At 35.2% G+C, this 22,680-nt stretch overlaps 1 protein-coding gene across 17 annotated transcripts in view; it reads left to right on the forward strand.

Moving 5' to 3' along the window:
• The window catches only part of POC1B (POC1 centriolar protein B), a 221,879-nt gene that overhangs the window by 108,244 nt on the left and 90,955 nt on the right, over positions 1-22,680 (forward strand). For 11 of the 17 annotated variants that reach the window (XM_064376897.1, XM_012469360.3, XM_064376898.1 and 8 more), the window contains 4 exons: positions 1,077-1,210; positions 3,854-3,922; positions 4,593-4,745; positions 11,514-11,594. In XM_064376897.1, the coding sequence (XP_064232967.1) occupies positions 1,077-1,210; positions 3,854-3,922; positions 4,593-4,745; positions 11,514-11,594 (437 nt within the window). Of the gene's footprint in view, positions 1-1,076; positions 1,211-3,853; positions 3,923-4,592; positions 4,746-11,176; positions 11,200-11,513; positions 11,595-22,680 lie in introns of all 17 variants that reach the window. The other 6 variants (XR_001110133.3, XR_001110131.3, XR_001110130.3 and 3 more) reach the window with 2 other exon arrangements.

The following is a 22,680-nucleotide window of genomic DNA, read 5'->3' on the forward strand; positions in this document are numbered from 1 at the left end:
TGAATAGACTCCTCTGGGAAGGGCTGATTCTCCTTGTTGGTATGGTTTGTCTCTCTTACTTGGGGTCATGGGCTGCCTTGGAACATGTTAGAGAATAGTATAATTAGCTGCCTCAACAACAGAGTCTCAGAAGCTCAAGGAAAGCAGAAAGTGAAGAGACCTTAAAAATGTTGTGAGGACTTAAAAAGAAAAAGAAGTTGCTGTAAGATTTTCAAACTCTGGTTATCAGCATTGTGCGAGAAGTCAGGAATAGAAATGACTCTGAATCCTGAATCACAGGGAATTATGTGAGCACAAATAGGTGTTATAATTGATAGAAAACAACTACCTACCATGCCTATGTATTGAACTAAAAGAGACGTGAATTTTCTTGGTTTATATTTGATTTATATTAAATCCAAATTATTAAACATAGTAGCATATCCAGGGTTTACCATGTAGCAGACACTGTGCCATATCTTCACAATATTCCTAAGAGATATCATTATTATTCACATTTTAAAGATAAGGAAATTGAGATTTAAATAGGGTAAGTAACTTGCTCAAATAATCAATAGAACAACTTAGGTCTTCCTGTGTACAAAGTGCATAGAAAAATTAACTTTTGATCATTGTGTTATACTGCCTCCTGTTGGAAGGATGCTGTCTGGAAACAAATTGTCAAAAATGATAGCAGGACTGTGCCCTTTTCAAATGTATCTCCAGACTCTTCTTCCTTTAATCCCAAGCCACTAATTGGGTATTACCTTTAATTTGAGGCTAGATTATATACCCTATCTGAGCTGGTAATAATTAACTGTCGGTTTTATTGGCAATATATCCAAAGACTTTATAGTAATGTGGTCAATAAGATTACCTTTCCATGACACAGTCTCATTTTTAAAGTTATTCTGGCTCTCACTAGAAGCTTAATGCTGTATGATGCCAAAATACTCATTTTAGTGAGCTATATAGAATTTTGTTGTTGTGGAAACAGTGCTCTTGTATGCAGCCTAATATTGCTAATAAGGAAGTGGGGTGTCTTTAAAAGTAAGAATTGTTCTCTGAATTTTTTGCTTGTATTTTCTACAAATCAGTTCACAGCGGTGGAGTTAATTGCATATCATTCCATCCTTCGGGTAACTATCTCATCACAGCTTCTTCAGATGGTACCCTTAAGATTCTGGACCTCTTAGAAGGAAGGCTCATCTATACACTTCAAGGACATACGGTATTAATACTCAGATTCTTGCTTTTATATATAAAAATATAAAATAATATATGCTTTACATTTTTATCCATTTTATTATACTCCTTTATTATTTTTCCAGACATAGCTACACATTGCTGCTATCATAAAAATTTTTTACTTCCACAGCTGCTTTTATCCTCTGGAAGCAACTCTTAGAAGTATTATTTGTTGTAATTCTTATCAAAATCAATGTATATCTTTCAATGGCCATTAAATGAATCCGCTACTGATGTCTTTATCAGTATGTTGTATAGATTGACTGGGTAAATGGTGATGGGTAAGTAGATTCCTTACTTCAAATCTTTCCTTCATGTGGGGGTTACCACTTAGCTCTGACACTCAGCCTCTCACACCTCTCCCTTGCTTCTTCTGGTGATTTGATTGGTGGGTTTAAAAGAAATTGGGTAAGCACAGTCTAACATCTTCTACTCTCCTGCCTTTGGGAGTGAGCCTCTCTTCACTGTTTTTCTCTGGTATTCCTTGTGGGGAGACCTGCCCTTGTCTAGTGTTGCCGTGACCCATTCTGGGCATCAGTTCTAGAAAGTCTATATGTGTTACATATAAAAGCCACATTATCTTTTTACAAGCATTTATTAGACAGAAAGGTGATATTTCGATTCTCCTGTGCCTTACTTCTTTGTCTTATTTCTCAATTGGTTTAGAACCAAGTAGGTAAGAGGGGTGGCTTTTATTGAGCCTGTGCAAAGGTACCCTCCCCAACATATAATGCATTATAGATAAATTTTTTAAATTTATTATTTATTTATTTTTGAGATGGAGTCTTACTCTGTCACCCAGGCTGGAGTGCAGTGGCATGATCTCGGCTCACTGTAACCTGGGTTCAAGCGATTCTTCTGTTTCAACTTCCTGTACAGGCGCGTGCTACCACACCCAGCTAATTTTTTTTTTTTTTTTTTCAGTACAGACAGGGTTTCACCATGTTGGCCAGGCTTGTTTTGGACTCCTGACCTCATGTAATCCACCTGCCTCGGCCTCCCAAAGTGCTGAGATTACAGGTGTGAGCCACTGTGCCCAACTTAAATTTTTTTGAGTGTATAAACTATTCCCTTCTTCTAGAAAATATTCAAACTTCTCTGAACTTTTTAGAATGCATCCTCTTTTTTTTTTTTAAGGTACTTCCTTTAACAAGTATAAGCTGTTTATATCTAGAAATAGAATGAGCTTTGCAGTCTAGAAGAGAAGTTCTTTTTCACAGGTGCTTCCTGGTTTCCTGCTTTGCGTTATCATTTATTCTGCAGTGGTGTTAGGTTAAAGCAGAAATAAACACTAACCAGCCTAAATATATGCATATCCATGGATTTAGGCTGAGTAAACACAACAATAAAAGTGGCCAAGGATTGAAGTATCCATGAAAAAAGTACAAAATAATAGGGAAAAAAAAAGATAAACACAGTATTTCAGGAGGAAAATACTACATGAAGATGGAATTTTAGTCTGGAAGTGAAGGTATTTATGAAGCTGTTAATATTATAACCTGAATCTGTGGGATAGTCTACTTGGAAAGATACAAGATGTTTTTCCCTAAAACTTTCCTTGTGTAGATTTAAAGACATATTAAAAACATACAGGATATATTAATATTTTTTTTGAGACTGAGCCTCAGTCTGTCACCCAGGCTGCAGAGCAATGGCGCAATCTCGGCTAACTGCAACCTCCACCTCTCAGGTTCAAGCGATTCTACCTCCTCGGCCTCCCGAGTAGCTGGAATCACAGGCATGCGCCATCACACCTGGCTAATTTTGTATTTTTAGTAGAGATGGGGTTTCTCCATGTTGGTTAGGCTTGTCTCAAACTCCCAACTTTAGGTGATCCACCCACCTCAGCCTCCAAAAGTGCTGGGATTACAGGCGTGAGCCACCATGCTCGGCCAGAATATGTTAATATGTTTGAGATAAGAAATACTTACTCTTACCTGGACTGAAAAATTGACCTGGAGGCTATGCATCTTGTGACTGTACCATGCGCAGTTTTGTCCAACTCCGCAGTAATTGCTCAATTTCAGGTTTTCATTGCTTTCCACCTAGATAATCACAGTAACTTCTAACTGGCCTCCAACCAAGCATCTTACTCCAATTCATCCTTCTCACAATTGTGATACTGATTTTCATCAGTCACAGCTCTCCTCTTATGTGTGTTCTGCTCTTTAAAGTTTTAGTAGTTTACGGTTGCCTACATGAAGGGAGAACTCAGTGAAGCCCATTGGTCAGGAAATGGACTTTATGTAAATAGCCTTATTCCCATTACCTACATAGTTATCATTCAGTTTTTGCTAGTGTTTGGTTGAATACAGAGTCCAAAGCCAGAAAATCTTAACAGAAATTCTTATTAACTTACACATGTACAAGCTTTTCTTGAAAGGAGGAAAAGGTTATTTTTTAAATTAATTTTTAGTACTTTTTAATATCATTTGTGTTTTAATATGACTGGGTTGATTCTTTGATTATTTTTGTCACTGTTAGTTGCTAGCAACTGATGTGTTTTATCAGACTTACTGCGTTAGTAGTATACATAAATTAGAATGAGAAATTGATATCCATAGTCTTCTTGGCCATGAAAAAGCATTACCAAGTACTTTTTTCTTTGTCTCCCTTTATTTCTTAGGGGCCTGTCTTTACTGTTTCATTTTCAAAAGGTGGAGAGCTGTTTGCATCAGGAGGTGCAGACACACAGGTTTGTAAATCTCTCAGCTCCCTCTTTGATTTGGTTAAGGTAAAGGAATCCTTGATCTCAGCTAAGAGTTTTACAACCAGCTAGTTTGTATATGTTAAGATGATTGTCAATGAGTTTATATTTTAATTAGTACCGTAAAGTCTGCTACCTCTTAGCTGAAACAGAACCAGTTCTAAGTTTTGGGAACTCAAATAGTTATTTTCTTTTGCTCATTTTATAATACATGTCCACTTTCAGAAAGTATATAGCACTTTTGCTTGAATCATTGCCTAATCTTAAGCTTCTTGAGGATGATAAATATAAATCATTTATATAGCAAATCTGCATTTATTTGAAATGACCAAAAGTCATTCATGGCCAGATTTATTGAATGAAGTGAATGATCAAGGCAAAAACATGGTTTTAGGCTTTGACCAAAAAGAATTTTAAGATAAACAGATGATTTCTTAATATGAATTTTAAACAGATAAGAAGGCAATTCAAAATGCTAAATCTTTCCCCCCACCACACCTTAAAAAAAGATATTGAGAAATAGTAACATAGTTAAAATATGTATCTAGCCTTTCTGTCTACTTTGGGGGACAGTTCTATATATTGTGGTTTTTAAAATCAGCCCTATTACTTGAACACGCAAGTCAATAACTGCCAACATCATTGACTTTTTTTATAGGTCTTATTATGGAGGACTAACTTTGATGAATTGCATTGTAAAGGTCTTAATAAAAGAAACCTCAAAAGATTGCATTTTGATTCACCACCTCATCTTCTTGATATCTACCCAAGAACACCACATCCCCATGAGGAAAAAGTTGAGACTGTTGAAGTGAGTATTTTGTGCATATTTGTCCTACATTTTGTGTACATTTTGAGGCTTTTGGTCAAGGAGGTGCTTGAAATTACTGAATTATATATAAAACCTAGTGCTGCCTTAAAACAGCAATAAACAGTCAGTTGTTTTTACTATTGTGTGTAATAAAGTTTTATATTTGCTTCTTTAAGGCCCATAAAACTAAAAAATGGTGTTGATACTAATAGGAAATGAGAAATTAAATCTAAGGCCTTTGAACTAGCTTTATATTCTAGGTGTGTTTAGGGGGGTCATGTGATGGCTATCATGAGAATAAGGCTGAGGGCAAGAATTTTTATAATGGTTATTGAAATAAGTATCTTAAAACTCTTTTATAGCAAAAAAAAGAAAATCTTATGGACAGGTAAAAGAAGAGATTTAGTGATTGAATCCAATAATTAAGACAATTTTATTGCCTGCATATATTTTGCATATATAATTATCTATTTAGCTGTAGGTTTTTATTGACAAATTCCCTTAGGTCAGTGTTATGGATTTAAGTGTTCTTTTGTTTTCAAAGAGAGATTTACCTTTACTAGTTGCTTAGCTGATGTTAGCCTGTTCTTATTTTGCATGATTCTTCTTCAGCCGTTTCTCTTCTAAGAGCTGACATCAGAAATTACCTGTTCCATCTAAATTTTTATCATTGGCAGTCTCTTTGCTTTTAGAGTTAGATATTTTGAGTTCTTGAGATTTATTCCTGAGCAGCAACAGACAGTAGTCTCGTTCACTTTTCATGCTGTGATTCCATGTACCCTTACCACATCACTTCTTTCATTTTGTTTTCCATAGTCTTAGTCTTTTCTGTTATCTCAGGCACTTCTGCTAGTCTCCAGTTGTGAATCTAAGTATAAGTTTTTGTTCTTTTTCTTTTTAACAGTTATCTAGATTTTGTTTAATCCAGCCATATCTTGGGATTTCTGTCTTTGCTTTTTCTTGGTAGTGTTGACTTTCAGTTCTTGGCTATAATCTTTGTCTTTTCCAGCTTCTGACAATCTTTTCAGTTCTTCTAAATTATTAATTATTAATTATTGTGTTTTACCACTTCTTTGTACTACTTATTGTAGTATCATTTTTCTTTTATTTCTTTAAGAATTAAAAAAATCTAATTTGGTTGTCACATTTTTTGCTTCTGTTTTTATATTTCTTATCCCCTGTGATAAAAATTCATATAAAATACATGTGAAATATATTTTAATTTAACTTGAGTATTTTTTTCTTGTATTATTCAAGTTGATTTTATTAACTCTTAGTGTTTTTTATTTTGTCATTTTGTGGCTTGGCCAGGATTGATTGAAAATACCCATTCGGCCACTTTCCAGGGTGTTGGAAGGCAGAACTGTAGGCTGAGCCTAAGGCTTTTTTCTCCTTGAATTAGGTAATATTTCTATGACTCCACACTCACCTCAGCACAGAGACTCAAGCCATTTTCTCTCTGATTTACTGTCAGCCCCAGTCCATTTCAGAGTGCTAGGCTTTCTTTAAAATGTCAAGGAGTTGCCTAAGTGGCTCTGCTCTTAACACGGTACAGCCAAAAAGCCATAAAACCAGCTGGATTGTTTTGTGTTGCCAGGTCAGGATGACCCAGGCCATGCAAAGCCACTCTCAAACAAATTTTTCACATATACCCTTAAAAATTCTATTAAACACTGACTTTTCTTCATCATAGAATTGGAGTTCAGTTGCACTGTACAAAATGCTGAGCCTTGCGACTGAATTTTTTGTGTGTGACCTTAAGGTAGTCAGCCTCTGTGTACACAGTTTAGATTATCTGTGAGCATGCATGGTTGCTTAAGTGTAAAACATGACTTGTTTTTGTAAAACACTTTGAGACCTTATGATATAAAATGCCAGAAGAGTGATAGGATTCTGCATATGAACAACCAATTGTTGTAATTGTTCCTTTTTTTTTTCCTTAAAAATCTCTTATAAAAAGTCAAGTTTATGAAATTTTCTAGACAGGGGACAACTTTAGTATTATGAATAAATAATTGCTAAGTATCCAACTGTGTTTTAAAGTCTCCAAATTAATAACTATGGCTCCCTCACAAAACCAAAGACTGCTTACTTCAGAACTTTCACCTAGAATGGAATCGTCAGAATAGAAGTTGTGCTGTGTTCATTTATGATTAGTAAACTTTACTTTCAAAATACTAAATTTGGTAGATTAAATTTTTTTCAAAGCTTTAGGCAAATTTACATACAGTTACTTGGGAAATATTTTAAAACTAGAAAAACTTTTTTTTGAAATCAGTGTTAATGACTTAAGGAAACGAAACAGATCTTATTAAAATATATAGAATAAATGGTATCTAAGTGAACAGATTAATTTTTCTAACTTTCTCTGTTTGCAGTAACCATGAATGTTTTATTTCTGAGTTTGAAACAAGATAACATTTCTGTGATTTGTATTATGTTTTCTATGAGACTCATCTGAATTGCATAATCTCAATCTGCTGCGTAAAATAGTTTGGCCTTTTGCAAAAGCCACCCATTTGCTAGCCTTAAGTGCTTCACTTGTTTGAAGGTGGAGAATCCTGCAGAGTCTTAGATCTTGGGTACCAGCTGACTAAATATATAAATTACTAATTCTACATGGATAAGAGGAGGTGATAGCCAGATTGCTTTTAAAATAAATGAGAGGAGGAGGCCACATGAAAGAAGGCATGAAATATCAAATTCTCTCTATGTGAAATAGCCCCCTCCTGTGTTCTTCCTACTTATCTAACTACAGATCCTTTATAGTACTCCTGGCCTAGGCACTCCATCTTAATGAAAAACGTGAGAACAGCACCTTTCTCTTTTTTGGTGGGAAAGAAGCCCAGTTTTTATACATGGTATCTTGACCCTCCCCACATTGTGCTATAGCACGTCACTAGTTCATGCTGGCTTTATCTTCAGACTATCAGGAGCTGAATTGCATTGTCCTACCCCTAGACAAAACCAGACTTTCCTTCAGTGTGTGTGTCTGATACTTTTCTCCTGAGTAGACCCCTTCCTTCTTACGTATTTTGATGGGAAGACAGTAGAGCTATTCTAAGGGATGGAGATAGGTCTTAGTGACAGTAAAGCATCAAAATAGTTATTCTAGGAGAATTGCAGAATATTGTAAGAAGGGATTACAATTAGTTCAAAAGAATTTTTTCGTAAAATAATGTTCTGATGGCTTTCAGTTTTTTATGGCCATTGGAGATTACCCTAACATATAAATTGCATAGGAAATTCTGTATGATATTTAGCAGGAAGGAAAATGTTCTTTACCTTAACCAAATATTTATATAATAATATTTTGTGATAGCCTGACCATGATTCACTGTTGAAAAGTACAAGTGATCTATTTAAGACTTTAAGTCTGAGATTGGGTTTTTAATCTCAATCATCTAATAAGGTTGAAAACATCACCAATTATGATTTTTTAAAATGACCACTTGTCTATCCATTTTGTATTCTGCTTCTAACTGTGGTATATGCTTATACTGTTTCAGGCCTTAGTAAATGTTCTTCAGAGATTGCATGAGGATAATGTCTAACAGTTATATAAGAATGTTCTTAAAAAAAAAAAAAGAATGTTCTAAGTGTTTTATACAAATTAAGTTAATATTCCTAAAATCTTAGTGCAATAAGTGCCACTATTATCCCATGAGAAATTGAGATGTATGTTAGTTAAATGTTTAAGTTAGTAAGTGGCAGCACTAGAATTTCCACCCAGGCACCTGGTTCCATTCTGTGTTTTTGACCACTTTGATGTAATGCTTCATTACATTTTATCCTGTTAACAGAATTAAAGTATCTGTGTGCTGGATGTTGTACTAGCTTTAGAGTATGCAGCAGTGAACAAGATGGGCATACTATTTGCCCTTCAGAAGCCTGTAATCTAGTGAAGGCTTATGGAATTTGTTAGTAGAGCTTTTATGGTCGTGGAATCCTCAATTTCATGGACACAGAGAACCTCAGAGAGGGATGTGGAATGGTACCTTTGAGGTCATACAGGCTAACCTTTACCTCATTCATTAGTCCCAGTTATACACCCTTGTTCAGCCATGGAGACCTTGGCCTCTCATAGGCAGCCCACTTCATTTCAAGGCAACTCTAATTATTAACATATCCTTCCCTTTAATAAATATTAGGAGCTACAAGATACTGTTAGTATTCCTGGAAGTTAGCTAGCAAAGAATTTAACTATATCATGCCCTCAGCATATTTTCTTTATGGAAAGGACTATAAATGTTTACTTAGTAAGAACTTCCGGCTCTATTTAACTTACGTGGAAGCCACTTATGCCACAATGCAGTAAAATACTGTTAATCACATCAGGACTTGTTTCCCAACTTGTAGGTCAAGGATTTTTTTATGACATGTGCTGACTCTATGTGATTTAGATTTCTTGAGCAATTTCAATTTCAGATGGTGCAACTAGATTGTATTTTCATAATTAAATAATTTTCTATCTACACTAGGTGGCAGTAGATGAAAGTGAATAAAGTGTTTGCAAGCAGTCTCTCTGGACAGCGAGTCTTAAGATTAAAAGGAAAACAAGTCACTCTCACTTTTCTGTTCTTTGTCTCAACTCTGGACTTACAGTTAGTGGAAGGAGGCTATGTTTGTTTTCTGCTTTATGGGACAGCCAGGAAGAAACAGCGGTTTTGGCTAGCTGAGCTGATTGCCCCTCATCCTCACCCTGCACAGCTTTGTTCCTTCTTTAATGTAGCATGGCAGTTACACCTCCCTTTTAACACATTGGCTGGATAATTATAAAATGCTTTTACTATTTCTGAAACTACAGCCATACCCATCAAGCACAGTAAGTGCTTTAAAATTATTCCACTCCTCTTATCGCTGGACTGGCTCAGCCTTCATCACTACAGACCTGGATTAATGCTGTAGTGTCCTCACTGCTGTCCCTAATTTATTCATGACACTTTATGTGTCTCTGTCAGATTACTCTTTCTAAAACATATTTTAGCTTCCAACTTTCTGTGCCTTCCCAAATTGCTTTACACTTCACAATTTGACGCTTGACAACCTTCTTTCTACCCGTCTGAAAGTATGTCAGCATTCTTCCACTATGCCGTGAAGAATGCTCTTTTACTCATCTCCCTCTCTTTGTTTTTGTTTTGTAGATCTTTTATTAAGGAGCCATCATATGCCATGCTTCCTCCATAGGAAGCCTTTCTCACTATCTAAGCCAAGCTTGTCCAGCCCACGGGTTACATATTGGCTTTGAATGTGGCCCAATGCAAATTCGTAAACTGTCTTAAAACATTATGAGATATTGTTGCAATTTTTTTAGCTCATCAGCTATCATTAGTGTTAGTGTATTTTATGTGTAGCCCAAGATAATTCTTCTTCTTCCAATGTGGCCCAGGGAAACCAAAAGATCGGACACCCCTGATAAGCGCTCAGTCGATAGTTTCTTCTTTAAGGTTCTTTAGTACACTTATTGGTACCATTCGTTTGATATAAAGCTCTGCTATCTTTGTTGCTTTTTGTTTACTTCTTTGTATTTATAGTGTTTCCATTTTATTTTTAATTTTTTTGTCTTTTAAAATAAATATCCTCCCTCAAAGGTAGTCACCACTCTAGGTAATCATTCCCTTGCTTTTGTAACTTTATATATTTGAATCTATAATTATTCTTAATTTTGAATGAGTTTGAACTTTATATAAGTGGAATTATATTGAATATACTTTTCTGTAACTTGCTTTTTTAATTTAACATTAAAGTTTTGAGATTTATACATATGAACTCTGAATTCATGCATTCATATATTGTTTTCACTGTTGTTACTGCATTCCTGTGAATTTTTTGCTGTAGTAATTCTCACAACCTGTTTTACTGTTGATAGACACTTAGAGTATTTCCAGTAGTTTTTTGGCCATCACAAACAGTGCTGCTACAAACGGCGCTGGCATCATTGAACTTTCTAGTTTTTGCAGTTTAATAGATATTAAGTGGTATTTTGCTTTAATTTATACTTTTCTTATTACTAATGTTCTGAATATATTTGTTTTCCATGTATACAGCACTCTGCTTTTGAGCTCTTTATGATACAGCTTTCTACTTATTTTAGCCTTCTTTCATGTTAAAATAAGTTTTATTCTTTTCCATAAGGTCTTACATATTTTTGTATGTTTATTCTGATGTACTTTTAAACTTGTATGGTATTCTCAATGATGTCCTTTTAATTTTTTGCATTTTCCAGCTGTGTGCTAGAATGCAGTAGTGCAGTTGATTTCATATACGGATTTTGAGACTAACAATCTAATTAAACTCTGAATATTCTAATGATTTAGCAATAGATTCTTTGGGCATTTCTTCATAGATAACATTATATATGATGAGAATATTAGTTCTTTTTAATTGTTATCTTAATACCTTTTATTTCCTTTTCTTACTGAACTGGCTAGGATTTTTTTCTTCATCTTTTGAGGTGGGTCATTTTATTTTACTTTTAATACTCCTTTTTAGGTAAATTACATTGATTTTCTAAAGTGAAAACCTTTTATTTCTGGGGTAAATTCAACCTCATTAAAATGACCTTTTCTCATATGTTAGTAGAATTGGTAGGCTAGCATTTTGCTTAAAAATTTTTTTTCTGTAGTAATGAATATACCAATATACTTTAATTTATTATATATATAGAGAGAGTATATTTTAATAGAAAATGCCCTCTAGATTTTTACAAGTAGCATTTGGTTTCTTCTGATATGAAAATGTCATAATTTTTTTTATGTGTATATACAGATTAATCCAAAGCTTGAGGTAATCGATTTGCAGATCTCTACTCCCCCTGTTGTGGATATCCTTTCTTTTGATTCTACCACAGTAAGTTGGGTTCTTTTTTTGACATTTAAGTGGCATATAATCATTTGGCATAATCCATTTTCCTTTAAAAATGTTGGAGGAGGAGATAAAATGTGGGCTAGGTAGCCTAACATTTTAGTATAGGAAGAACTTTGTACAGTCATATTTACCATGCATCTAAATAGCCACAAGGGGAATCAGCACCAATTTCCAGAAAAGCTTTTACTTTGAGGTCCCTGAGCTCAGTCTAATTCATACCCACTGTCTCATGTATTAAGATGCCACCCAGGTGACATTTCACATGCTGTTGCATAGCAGATTCCTTGTTATGTTATTTGTTCTTCGGAGGTGCTAAACTTACTTCTAGTCTTCTCATTAGAAGCTGTAAGAAAAACAGCATTGCCTTTGTTATAATCTCTTTTGATAGAGTATCCAGAAATTAAGAAATATTTCTAATATTTACAATTTTGTTTATAAAAATTACATATATAAAATTTATTTATTCAGTGTTTTCAAAGTCTTCAAAGATTAAGAGTTTTAGCCTCTCCATTTAGGATTCTGTTTACTCTTTCCAAGGCAAATCACTGCCACAGTTGATCCTGCTAGTCAGTGCAAAACTAATTGTAAGAACAAATGGGAAGAACAGCATGGTCTTCTACAACACTGCTGCTGTGATGTCAGTTTAGTTAAATACTTTGCATACATTTTTAATTTGTAGCCAAAATAAAACCCTGCCATTATGACATTACACATTCTCTAATAGATGTCAAGAAGAGTATTTATTGTAGAAGAATTCTACAGAGGACTAGTCCATTTTGAGTCTACCTTGTATCAGAAAGCATTCTAATTATTCAAGGGTCCTTTCAGTGTTAATCCCATAGCAGAGAAGACTCCTAGATCTCTCACAAGTTTCAGTGACAAAAACCAAGTGAGGGTAACCAGTGGGCTTATAGTTAAAGGGAATTCCAAGAATCACTGGTGAACACTAGGACTTCAAACTGATCTGTGGTCTTGTTTCTTATAGTATTGATGTTTGTAACTCTACCAACTTTGCTGCATTAATTTAAGAAATTAAAAATTAATTGAATGTCTACAACTTGCTACAGTACTTGGCTTATAGTCGGTGTTCAATACATTTATGTTCAATTAATTACAAAATGCATGTTGTAGAAGTTTACAAAATCTGATGAGTTAGGTTCTTCCCCGTATAGTGAGAAGGAACAAAAAGATAGGTTTATGAGATATGCTGCCTCCTTGTGAGGTAGTCAGTAGACTAAAATTGCACATTCCTGACCTAGAAAATATCATGGATTTCTTTGGTCCACCTTTGAGACTCACTGTCCCTGCCAGTACCCTTCAAGTTTTGCAAAGCCTCATTACGTGAGGAATCTAGACAGCTATTGAGGTGGGCATAACTGCCTCCTAGCCAGGGACATCAGGGTGTCTCTTGTAGTATAGATTGTACATATTTATTGTAGATCATATGTATCTATTGTAATATACATCTATACTACAAGACCATAACTCAAGGAATATAAGGGATATGTGGGACTTTGAAAAGATAATTCTGTTTAAGAAACATATGATATTTAATAGCTGTGCTACAAAACAGAATAATAAAATTGAAGAGTAACATTATTATCCACAAAGGAAAATATTAGGTTGAATTATATGAAATGGTCATTTTGTAGGAAAAAGTCTAATATCAATGACTTCACATGGTTTCACCCAATATGTAAGCATTAAAAGGAAGACTCCACTGTTACTTTGAGTTGTATACTTGATAGCATGTAAAAATCCACCAAACAAAAAAACAGTCTCAGCAAAACAAAATCTTGTTTGCTATAAATTGATTTGAGATTATGCTAATAAAGTCCCATCTAGATAGATTATAATCTGGAAGATAGTTGCTTGCTGCCAAGCAAAGTATAAGGACTTTATTTTAATAGTGCATTCCGAAGACATAGATGTTCATAAAGCAGTTATACTTTTTAAAAGAATATCTCCAAAGGGTTTTTCTTTAAATTTTCAACGTGTATTTCTTTTAGTTTAATGATAGATAATTGGTTGGGAAACTAAAATAAAATTACTTTTTCAACTATTCGCCATTCCATTAATAAAGCAGTAAATAAGCCTTAATTATAGTCTCCTCCATATGTTGGCAGTTTCTCTTTTGCTTCTTCACAACAAATCAGACATAATTGTAAAGGGGATTTATTTCTGCTTTGGCATGAAACACAATTGCATTAAATATTTTTGGTGTGAACTTTGCATGTGATTGTAATTTTAAAACCTGGAGAAATACTGGAAGCCCAAAAAAAGCAGTGTTTAAAGGTAATTTTTGTTATTGCTATTGTTGTTACTGTTTCTTTTGAGGGTTGGTTTGTTTTGTTTTTGTAGACTGAACGTTTCCTTAAAAATACATTTCATCAAGATAGGACCTTAAAAAGATGTCTATTTAAACCTTAATTTGTCAAATTTCTTAGTAGCATAAAAGAAGTTTGTTATGGTGTAAGAAATAGTTGGCCTCTATTTCTACTTTCACTTGATTAAATATTATATTCAGGAAGATTTATAGACTCAAGTGTACTGATGTCTGTGCTCTGATGTCTTATTACTACAGAGAAGAAATTGTGGCATACAGTGTTTTTGTATCTTTGTGGCTTGCACTTGTGTCTCTAATGCCAAGCTGGAAATTTGATACAATATTTGTGGATCAAAATAAGCTGTTACTAATCTATATTTTTAAACCTTTATTGTTAAAAATAAAAAGTTTCTGTAAAAGAGTATACTTGTGGCCATATAATCATAGTTTTAAAATGTGGTTCTCAAATTCCTGACTCTTTATTCTGATTATATTGTCACTTATTACATACCGGTTTTCTAAAGATTATTTAGTTCAAGATTCTGTTTGTGTCTTTTAATATTTTCATTTTATAGTTAGAACTAGACAAGGATTCTATCATCAAAATTATGTGAGGGCATTTATCATTAGCATTGGCATGTGGTGTGGCTACACAGGATACCCCACTCCTCTCTTCTAAAAAGACAAGCAAGATAAGAATTTGTTCCCTACATTTATCCTAATACAAAGAGTTTTAAACTGACTGAGCGCAGTGACTCACAACCTGTAATCCTAGCACTTTGGAAGGCCGAGGCGGGTGGATCACCTGAGGTCAGGGGTTCTAGACTAGCCTGGTCAACGTGGTGAAACCCCATCTCTACTAAAAATACACAAATTAGCTGGGCATGGTGGCGCACTCCTGTAATTCCAGCTACTTGGGAGGCTGAGGCAGGAAATTGCCTGAACCCCGGAGGTGAAGGTTGCAGTGAACTGAGATTGTGCCACTGCACTCCAGCCTGCGCTACAGGTGAGACGCCGTCTCAAAAAAAAAAGTTTTAAACTAACTGTAAATACAATTTATCTTAAAAGACTCTAGGATTATTTTTTTTTTATCTTTAGGAAAATTGTATTCTTAAATTCTGATGTATTAATTTTATTGTTTGTCTTATAAATGAACAAAATGAAGTTGGTAATCCTTTGATTATCAAAATACTGGACTCTTCTCAGAGAGTTGACACGGTGCTCTCATCTTCGCCCTGGCAACTGTGCAGAACATGAACATAATGCAGAATATGAGTATGCCTTTCTTTAGAATTAGAGACATTATTTCTTTCAAGTCAAATTAATTTACAGTAAACATGCAGTTATGTTATAGAAAAAAATCCAAGAGTCTACAGTCTTTTGATGTTCTATCAGTCAAAATAGTTAAAGATGTCCTGCATGAAGGCATTACATGAGATGCTGAGGGAGATATCAAGCTTGCTGCGTGATCTCAAGAAACAAACAACCTAGCCGGATATAAGTAACAGAGTGAGAAATCAATGTTGGTTTCAGAACATTAGATGTCAAGTATACATGAATGTCAATGAAAGGTTGTTAATGGGCAGTATTCAGAAGAGATCATTAATGGGCTGGAGTAAACTAGAGGACTTCTCTAGAAGAACACCTTTGACCAGTTCTTTTTTTTTTAAGACAAGTTCTCTCACTCTGTTACCCAGGATGAAGTGCAGTGGTGTGGTGCTGTCTTGCCTCACTGCAACCTCCACCTCCTGAATTCATGTGATTCTCCTGCCCCAGCTTCCTGAGTAGCTGGGTTTACAGGCACCTGCCACCACACCCGGCTAATTTTTGTATTTTTTAATAGAGGTTTCACCACATTGACCAGGCTGGTCTCGAACTTCTGACCTCAAGTGATCTGCCTACCTCAGCCTCCCAAAATGCTGGGATTATAGGCATGAGCCACTGTGCGTGGAGAGAAAGCAGGGTATAAGTGGTTGCTTCAGGACAAATCGAACACATATGAACCACGGTAATAAAAATGCATCAGTCTAGTTTAGTGTCTTTAAATTGCCTAAATCAATGAACAGCAGGTGTGGTAGAATCCAGGAAGGATGTCTACTCACACACATATATTTCTGAATAAGTATTTATTAACTCACTATTCTTGGCTTTAGAGAATGTGAACAAAACAAAAATACCTGCTCCAGAGAAGGCTGCATTCTACATTCCAGTCAGAGAAATGCAGTTCACAAATTTAAAAAATAAACTGTATATAGTATAGGGAAAGCAAAGGAGAAAAAGGCACTGAAGGCAGAGAGGAAAAGATAGGAAGAAGGCTGCAATTTTAGCTAGTATGGCCAGGACAAGAGTCATGTGACAGGGGCATTTGCGTAAAGAGCTGAAGGAGTGAAGGGAGCCAGTCATATGGATATCTGGGAAAGGCTCTGCAGGAGAGTGAGAGCAGTGATAGATAGAAGGCCAGATTGCAGGTGACGTAGGAACCACTGGGGGGTTTCCTGCAGAGGAGGGACATGATCTGACTTATGTCTTAACAGGTTCACTCTGCCTGCCGTACAAGAACAGGCTGGGAGTGTTGATGAGGGTGAACAAGAAGACTAATTAGGAAGCTAATCAAATACTCAGACAGGAGGCAATACTGGCTTGACCCAGGGAGGTAGCAGAGGAGGTGGTGATAAGCGATCGGATTCTGGATGTATTTTGAAAGCAGAGCCAAGAGGATATCCTGACAGAGTGAATGTCAGCTATGGGATTCCCTATCTCCTTTCCCCAGGGACAGTAAGATGTAGCCTTGAGTAATCTCAGTATAGCTGAGAATATCTCCTGGCTCTGCATCATTTTGGCAGAGGGGCTGATGAGAGAAAAAGACTCGTGGTTTTCCTGTATTCTGTTCTAGGATCAGAAAAATGATTGGCTGAATCAGTGCAAGAGATACTCTGCTGTTTCCATGACTTTAGGAAGCACACTCCTTCCTAAATGTCATTTAGATTTTCATTTTTTAGCAAAGTGCATTGGTTTCTCTTTCAGAAAGTTTTTTCTATCAGCCTATTTTTAGGAAGGAAAAGGTTATACACTTTCATGGAGATTGTCATATGGTATATGCTACCTGAAAAATATTAATGTGCTGACAAATATATGGAAACACAAAGAATAAACTTGCAGATACAGAGAGAATATTTCCATGAATGTTGTGGCAACAGTTCATCCTGGTTACTAGACAACATTGCGTAACTAGTGCAGAGTTATTTCAGTTCCTAACTGCTTATACAAGCAAAGATTTGGAAAGACTAAAAGAACACAGTGTATGTGAACTTCTGTGTCTTAAAACTAAAACTTCTAACTTTGAAAGTGTAAAATGGTCATATGCAATGTAAAGTTTTTAAACTTTGCAGCAGTTTATATGGTGGCATTTGATTAGTCAGTTTAGGGCATATGACTTCTGAAACTAGGTATATTTATCTATAATATACCTAATAATAAACTAGTTATATTTACCTTTGTGGCTGCTTACTAAGCATTAGGAAACAGACATTTGTATGGTATATTTAAAGGCTGGTTTAGTGGCTCTGCGGTATGTTTCTCCTGCCCTGCCCTGCTCTAAGGGTATGAAAGGAAATGAACTTAGGCATTTATGGGATCCAGGTCTCTGGACTCCCTAGCTGGTGCCTCCCTCAATTTATCTTCCTTTTAAGAGTTAAGAGACTTTTTATCTTAACTGCAAATGATAGTAAGTATGTCAAGTGGATATAATAATTTTTTATCTAGTAACTCAAAAAGTTAAATGTTAAACCCTAAGATGCTTAATTGGAGTAAAAGAGAAATGTTTATAAGGTTTGAGAAACTATTTAAAAACATTCCCCTTCAAAGTTAAAATAAGTGAAGTAATTAAATTGTCAAAGACATCTAAAAAACAGAACATACATGATAACTAACAAGTAAATGAGGAAAAATGCAACATTTTCAAAGATCTCTTGCCATTTAGAAACAGAAAACACATTTGTATTTTTTCAGTTACAATCTTTAAAATAGAGATAGGAGAGAAAATATTAGAGACTGGAAAGAGACTATTTGCAAATTAGTTGGATCTTTGCTTTTGAAGTACATCATGACCCATATATTATAAAAACTGCTAACATTTGTGAATGTGATGGCTGACCTTTTTTAAAAAAATGCTTTGGGATTGTAAAAAAAAAACAAAACAACTAAAATGTAAAGTGCTTTAGTTTGTTAAAGGAACATGGCTTTTTTTTTTTTTTTAAGATAACCTGGATAGCTGTAAAGTTTTACTAAGAGTATCACTGTAATAAAAAAGTAACAATGAAGTCCAGAGGCTTCTTCCCCCCTTCAAATAAAATATGCTTTTTAATAAAAATAGTAATAATCACTAAGTACCAATTTTTAATTAAGATATACTGGCAAATTTACCAATTTGACCTTCTTTTTCTTAAAGTTTCAAAGTCACAGGGAAAGAAAACATACTAACAAATTTTCCAAAAATTTGATACTCATTAAATTTTACAAAATAGTCCTAGTTAAAGAATACTTTATGCATTGAAACTTGTCCTTATTCCTATTGACAAAAGTGATTTAGGACTTAAACTTTGCCATACAAAATGTGAAGACAGGAAAAGGAAAAAAAAAAGGAAACTTCACAAAAGGATTTATAAATCATGCTATTTGGGAGCCCAGTAAATACTTTTTAGAATTTCCTTTAGAAAATTAGCACACTTCTGGGAACTGGAGGTGTTCCAGGTATTATTTCTGCCTTCCAACTTCCTGAGATACCATATTTCTAAACTGTGACGCCCAAGACTACTGCAGTAATATCGACTGTCCCAGGCCTGGGAATCTAAGCTGCATCCCCAGTTCCCACAGCTGAGACCGAGGCATGCTGAAAATGCCCGACAGCTCTCAGCCCACACATTCAGTAACAACTGGTTCCTTCCTCTTCCTGTGGAAGAGAAACATCCTCTGAGATGAGAAGAAATGCACCCTGAGGAATGCAAGAACAGCAGTGAGCTTTTCACACAGGAAATTACTATGGTAGCTCTCTGAAAAGTGCTTGTCTCCTGGACTGTCAGCCCATAATGAGCTTCCTGCTGACCTAGAGGATGGTTTACTACAGAGCTAAATGCCATTTGTGAGGCTGTCAGAGTTTCACGGAAAATAGTGAACTTAGCTTTCCAGCTGTTCTGTATGTACATCTATACCCCTCTGGTTTTGAGTTATTTGGTGCTGCATAGATAGTAAAGCTAGTTAGCTTTGCTCCTCTATTTTGCCACTTGACAGTTAATTATTTGGTGAAAGTAGTCAGCAAGTCTGCTAACATATTTTTCAGCCAGTGCTTCCTGTTTATATGCTTTCAAACTATGTAAAATATATTAGGGCTTCTAAAGATTTAAAACCTCACCACCTCAGTGAACTGACTGTTAAGGCCCAGGGCTGGTCCCAGCCTAGTTCTTTCCGTGTCTTTCAGTTTCTTTGCTTTTTCTTTCTGAGATTGTCAGGCCACACTATCATACATCCTGCAACATAAATTATGTTGCTTTCAATCAACCAACCAACCAACCAACCAACCCATCACTTAAATGTCAAATTGACTTTTGCAATGGAAGATTTTTTAGTATAATTTGATTTTCTGTTTTTTGTCTTAATTCCTAGAGCATTTTGTTTTTCTTTTACTCAGGATGATAATGGCCCCTACGAAGCTCATATTTTATATCATAGATACTTTTTAACCTACTTTCCAAATCATTACAGAATTTTGGTGGGCCTTAGTATTTATGGTGGCAAAATTCTTTTACTTTTTTTTGTATCTATTTGGATTATTTTTCTGAAGCACATAAGAGTTGTTTGTTTTAAGTTGAAGGGGAGATGGAGAAGGAATGCCAGGCATTTCCTTTTCCTTTTCAGAATGTCTTTTTAATGAACATTCCTCTTTGCTCCTTGTGAACAAACCATCTCAGCTCTCAGCAAGGGACCTCTGAGTGTCTAGTTTCTAATAATTCAATCTCTTGCCTTTGTACCCCAACTCTAGGGAGCTAGTTTCATGCATTTAATATCTCTGCTTACCTCAGAGCTCCCTTTTAGCATTTACAGGCTTATAAATCTGTTTAACCAGTTCCCTATATTAAATTCTCTCTGTTAAAATAATGGATGTATTTTCTGCTTCTCTGCTGAACCCTGAATGATACATAGTAAATCATCCCAAAGAAATAATAAGATACACACGCAAAGATTTCTATTCAAAGACGCCTATTCTAGCATTGTTTGTAATAACAACATCAACATGACAAAAACCTTTAAAGCTTTTGTATTTATTTTTAATTATTTAAAATGTTAAAAGCCTTAAAACAGCTTAATAAGCAAGAGATGTTATCAAGTTAATTTCATTTTTTAGTGACTTGTGAGCTTTGACATGTTCATGATTAATCTTTATTTGTATTTCTGAGGATTGCGTATTTGTGTGCTTGGCGCATTTTCTTATTGTTCATTTTAAAATTGATCCTTAGGTAATTTTAATTAAGAAAATTGACCTCAGGCCATGTACAGTGGCTTACACCTGTAATCCCAACACTTTGGGAGGCCGAGGCAGGTAAATCACAAGGTCAGGAGTTCGAGACAAGCCTGGCCAGCATGGTGAAACCCCATCTCTACTAAAAATACAAAAATTAGCCAGGTATGGTGGCACATGCCTGTAATCCTAGCTACTTGGGAGGCTGAGGCAGGAGAATCGCTTGAACCCGGGAGGCAGAGGTTGTAGTGAGCCAAGATAGCACCACTGCACTCCAGCCCCAGCGACAGTGCGAGACTCTGTCTCCAAAAAAAAAAGAAGATTGACGTCTTGCCATGTGCTAAAAATATGTTTTCCTTGTTTCTCATTTCCCCTTGAATTTAGTTTCTGATTTTTGATAGGTTTAACTGCATTACCTTTTTGAGAACTATTTTTTGTTGTTTGGATTCTATGCAAAGAAATTCCATCATCAATCCCCAAACAGCTACTCTTCTTGAGGTTTTATTTTTAACAATAAAACCTTAAAATCCAGATGTATTAATTTAGTTAGGAGGTACAGATTTATAGTTAACAAAGTACTCTCAATTTGTATTGTTTCACTGATTTGAGTTACCTTCTTTAAACATTAAATTCATATGAACTTGTGTCTGTTTAGAGACTTTCTCTTCTGTCTTATTGATCTGTTTGTTCTTATCTATTTGTTCTTGATCCGTTATCATCTGTTCTTGATCCATTATTATATATTTTTAATTATTGTAGATTTAGAATATTTCTTTAAAATATTATGTAATGTACAGTTTTTACCTTCAAAACTTTGTTGGGTGTTCCTGCCTGTTACTTATCCATATGAACTTTGAAATTATTCTGTCAGTTTCAAAAACCATTCCATTGGAATGTTGATTGCCATTGCACTAGATTTATAAAATAATTTGAGAATTGCCAACTTGCAAATTTGAGTTGCTTGTCTAGGAATGAAGTATTATAGACAGGGATTTTTTCCCTTTCATTTATTGTTTAATTAACAGATAAAACTGTATATATTTCTTATGTATATCATGATGTTTTAAAGTATATATACATGTGGAATGGTTAAATGTAATTAATTTACAAATGTGTTATCTCAGTGTTTCAGTAAATGAAATTTAGGGGCATTCTCATTTACATACCTGTGGTTCCCATAAAAATAACCACCATTTTTCACATACTACTAAACATTTTACCTCATTACTAAGCATGCATGTACATTCTCACATTCCACAAATTAGCCTTAAAGGATAACTTGCCTAAAGACACACAGCAAGAACGTGATAGGGGCAAGCAAGGGTCCGATTGAACTAACCTCAGAGCACAGACTCTGAACACCAGCACCAACCTGCTTCTCAGATGTTTAGACACACAGACCACATGCCTTGCCACTCTGAATCCTGGTTTTAGCTTCCTTGTGGTCAATATGGTTTAAGTAAATGTTTTCCACCATAGTACAGTAGCCAAGGAGGCTTGATGTGTACCTCTGGTTGCGGGGTGGGGGAAGGAAAGTATTGAGGACCTCCAGTTTGGGAGCAGGTGGAGAAGTAGGCCCTTTAGTCAACCAATGCTTGTGAAGTAACTGGTTGTGTAGGCTACTTTGGGAATTTAAGCATTGCCTGTTCCTGCTTGCCAAGTACATAAATCCTTGACACACACCAGACTTTAGCATACACAAATCCTAACTTACTCTTAGAATGCTCATCAAGAAGAATTGTTTTTAAGACACACTTGTCTCTTACTGATTATCCAGAAGGTGTGCCATATGGTGCACTCATCATAGGTTGTTCAAGCCTAATTGTGTGGATATAGCTTCCTGATATGAATAATTATTTGATCTGTCATGTCTTTAACTGTCTTTCATAATGATGTAATGGCTTTACCTCCCTTAGCATGGCTTTGTTACTATTTTCTGACTGCTCTCCCCAGGTTCTCACTTCTGCCCTGTCACTAATTTTCAGTTTTTGTTTGTCTGTTGAGAAAAGATATTCTTAGCGGTAGGAAATCTGTATGCAAAAATTTCTTTTGGTGGTGTTATTGCTGTTCTGATGTGTGCAGGTATTATTTTATCTTGGAATAGATGAGAACATCAGTTTTAATCATTGGTTACTGTGATTTTTACAAAGTGAATCCTATTTTAAATTGGCTTTTTGTTGCTGGTGTTTGGTTGGCTGGTTGGGTTTTGTTTGTTTGTTTTGTTGTTTTTT

This window comes from Aotus nancymaae, unplaced genomic scaffold (genome assembly GCF_030222135.1).
Source record: "Aotus nancymaae isolate 86718 unplaced genomic scaffold, 86718_ANA_hifiasm-v0.15.2.pri h1tg000016l, whole genome shotgun sequence".
NCBI lineage: Eukaryota > Metazoa > Chordata > Mammalia > Primates > Aotidae > Aotus > Aotus nancymaae.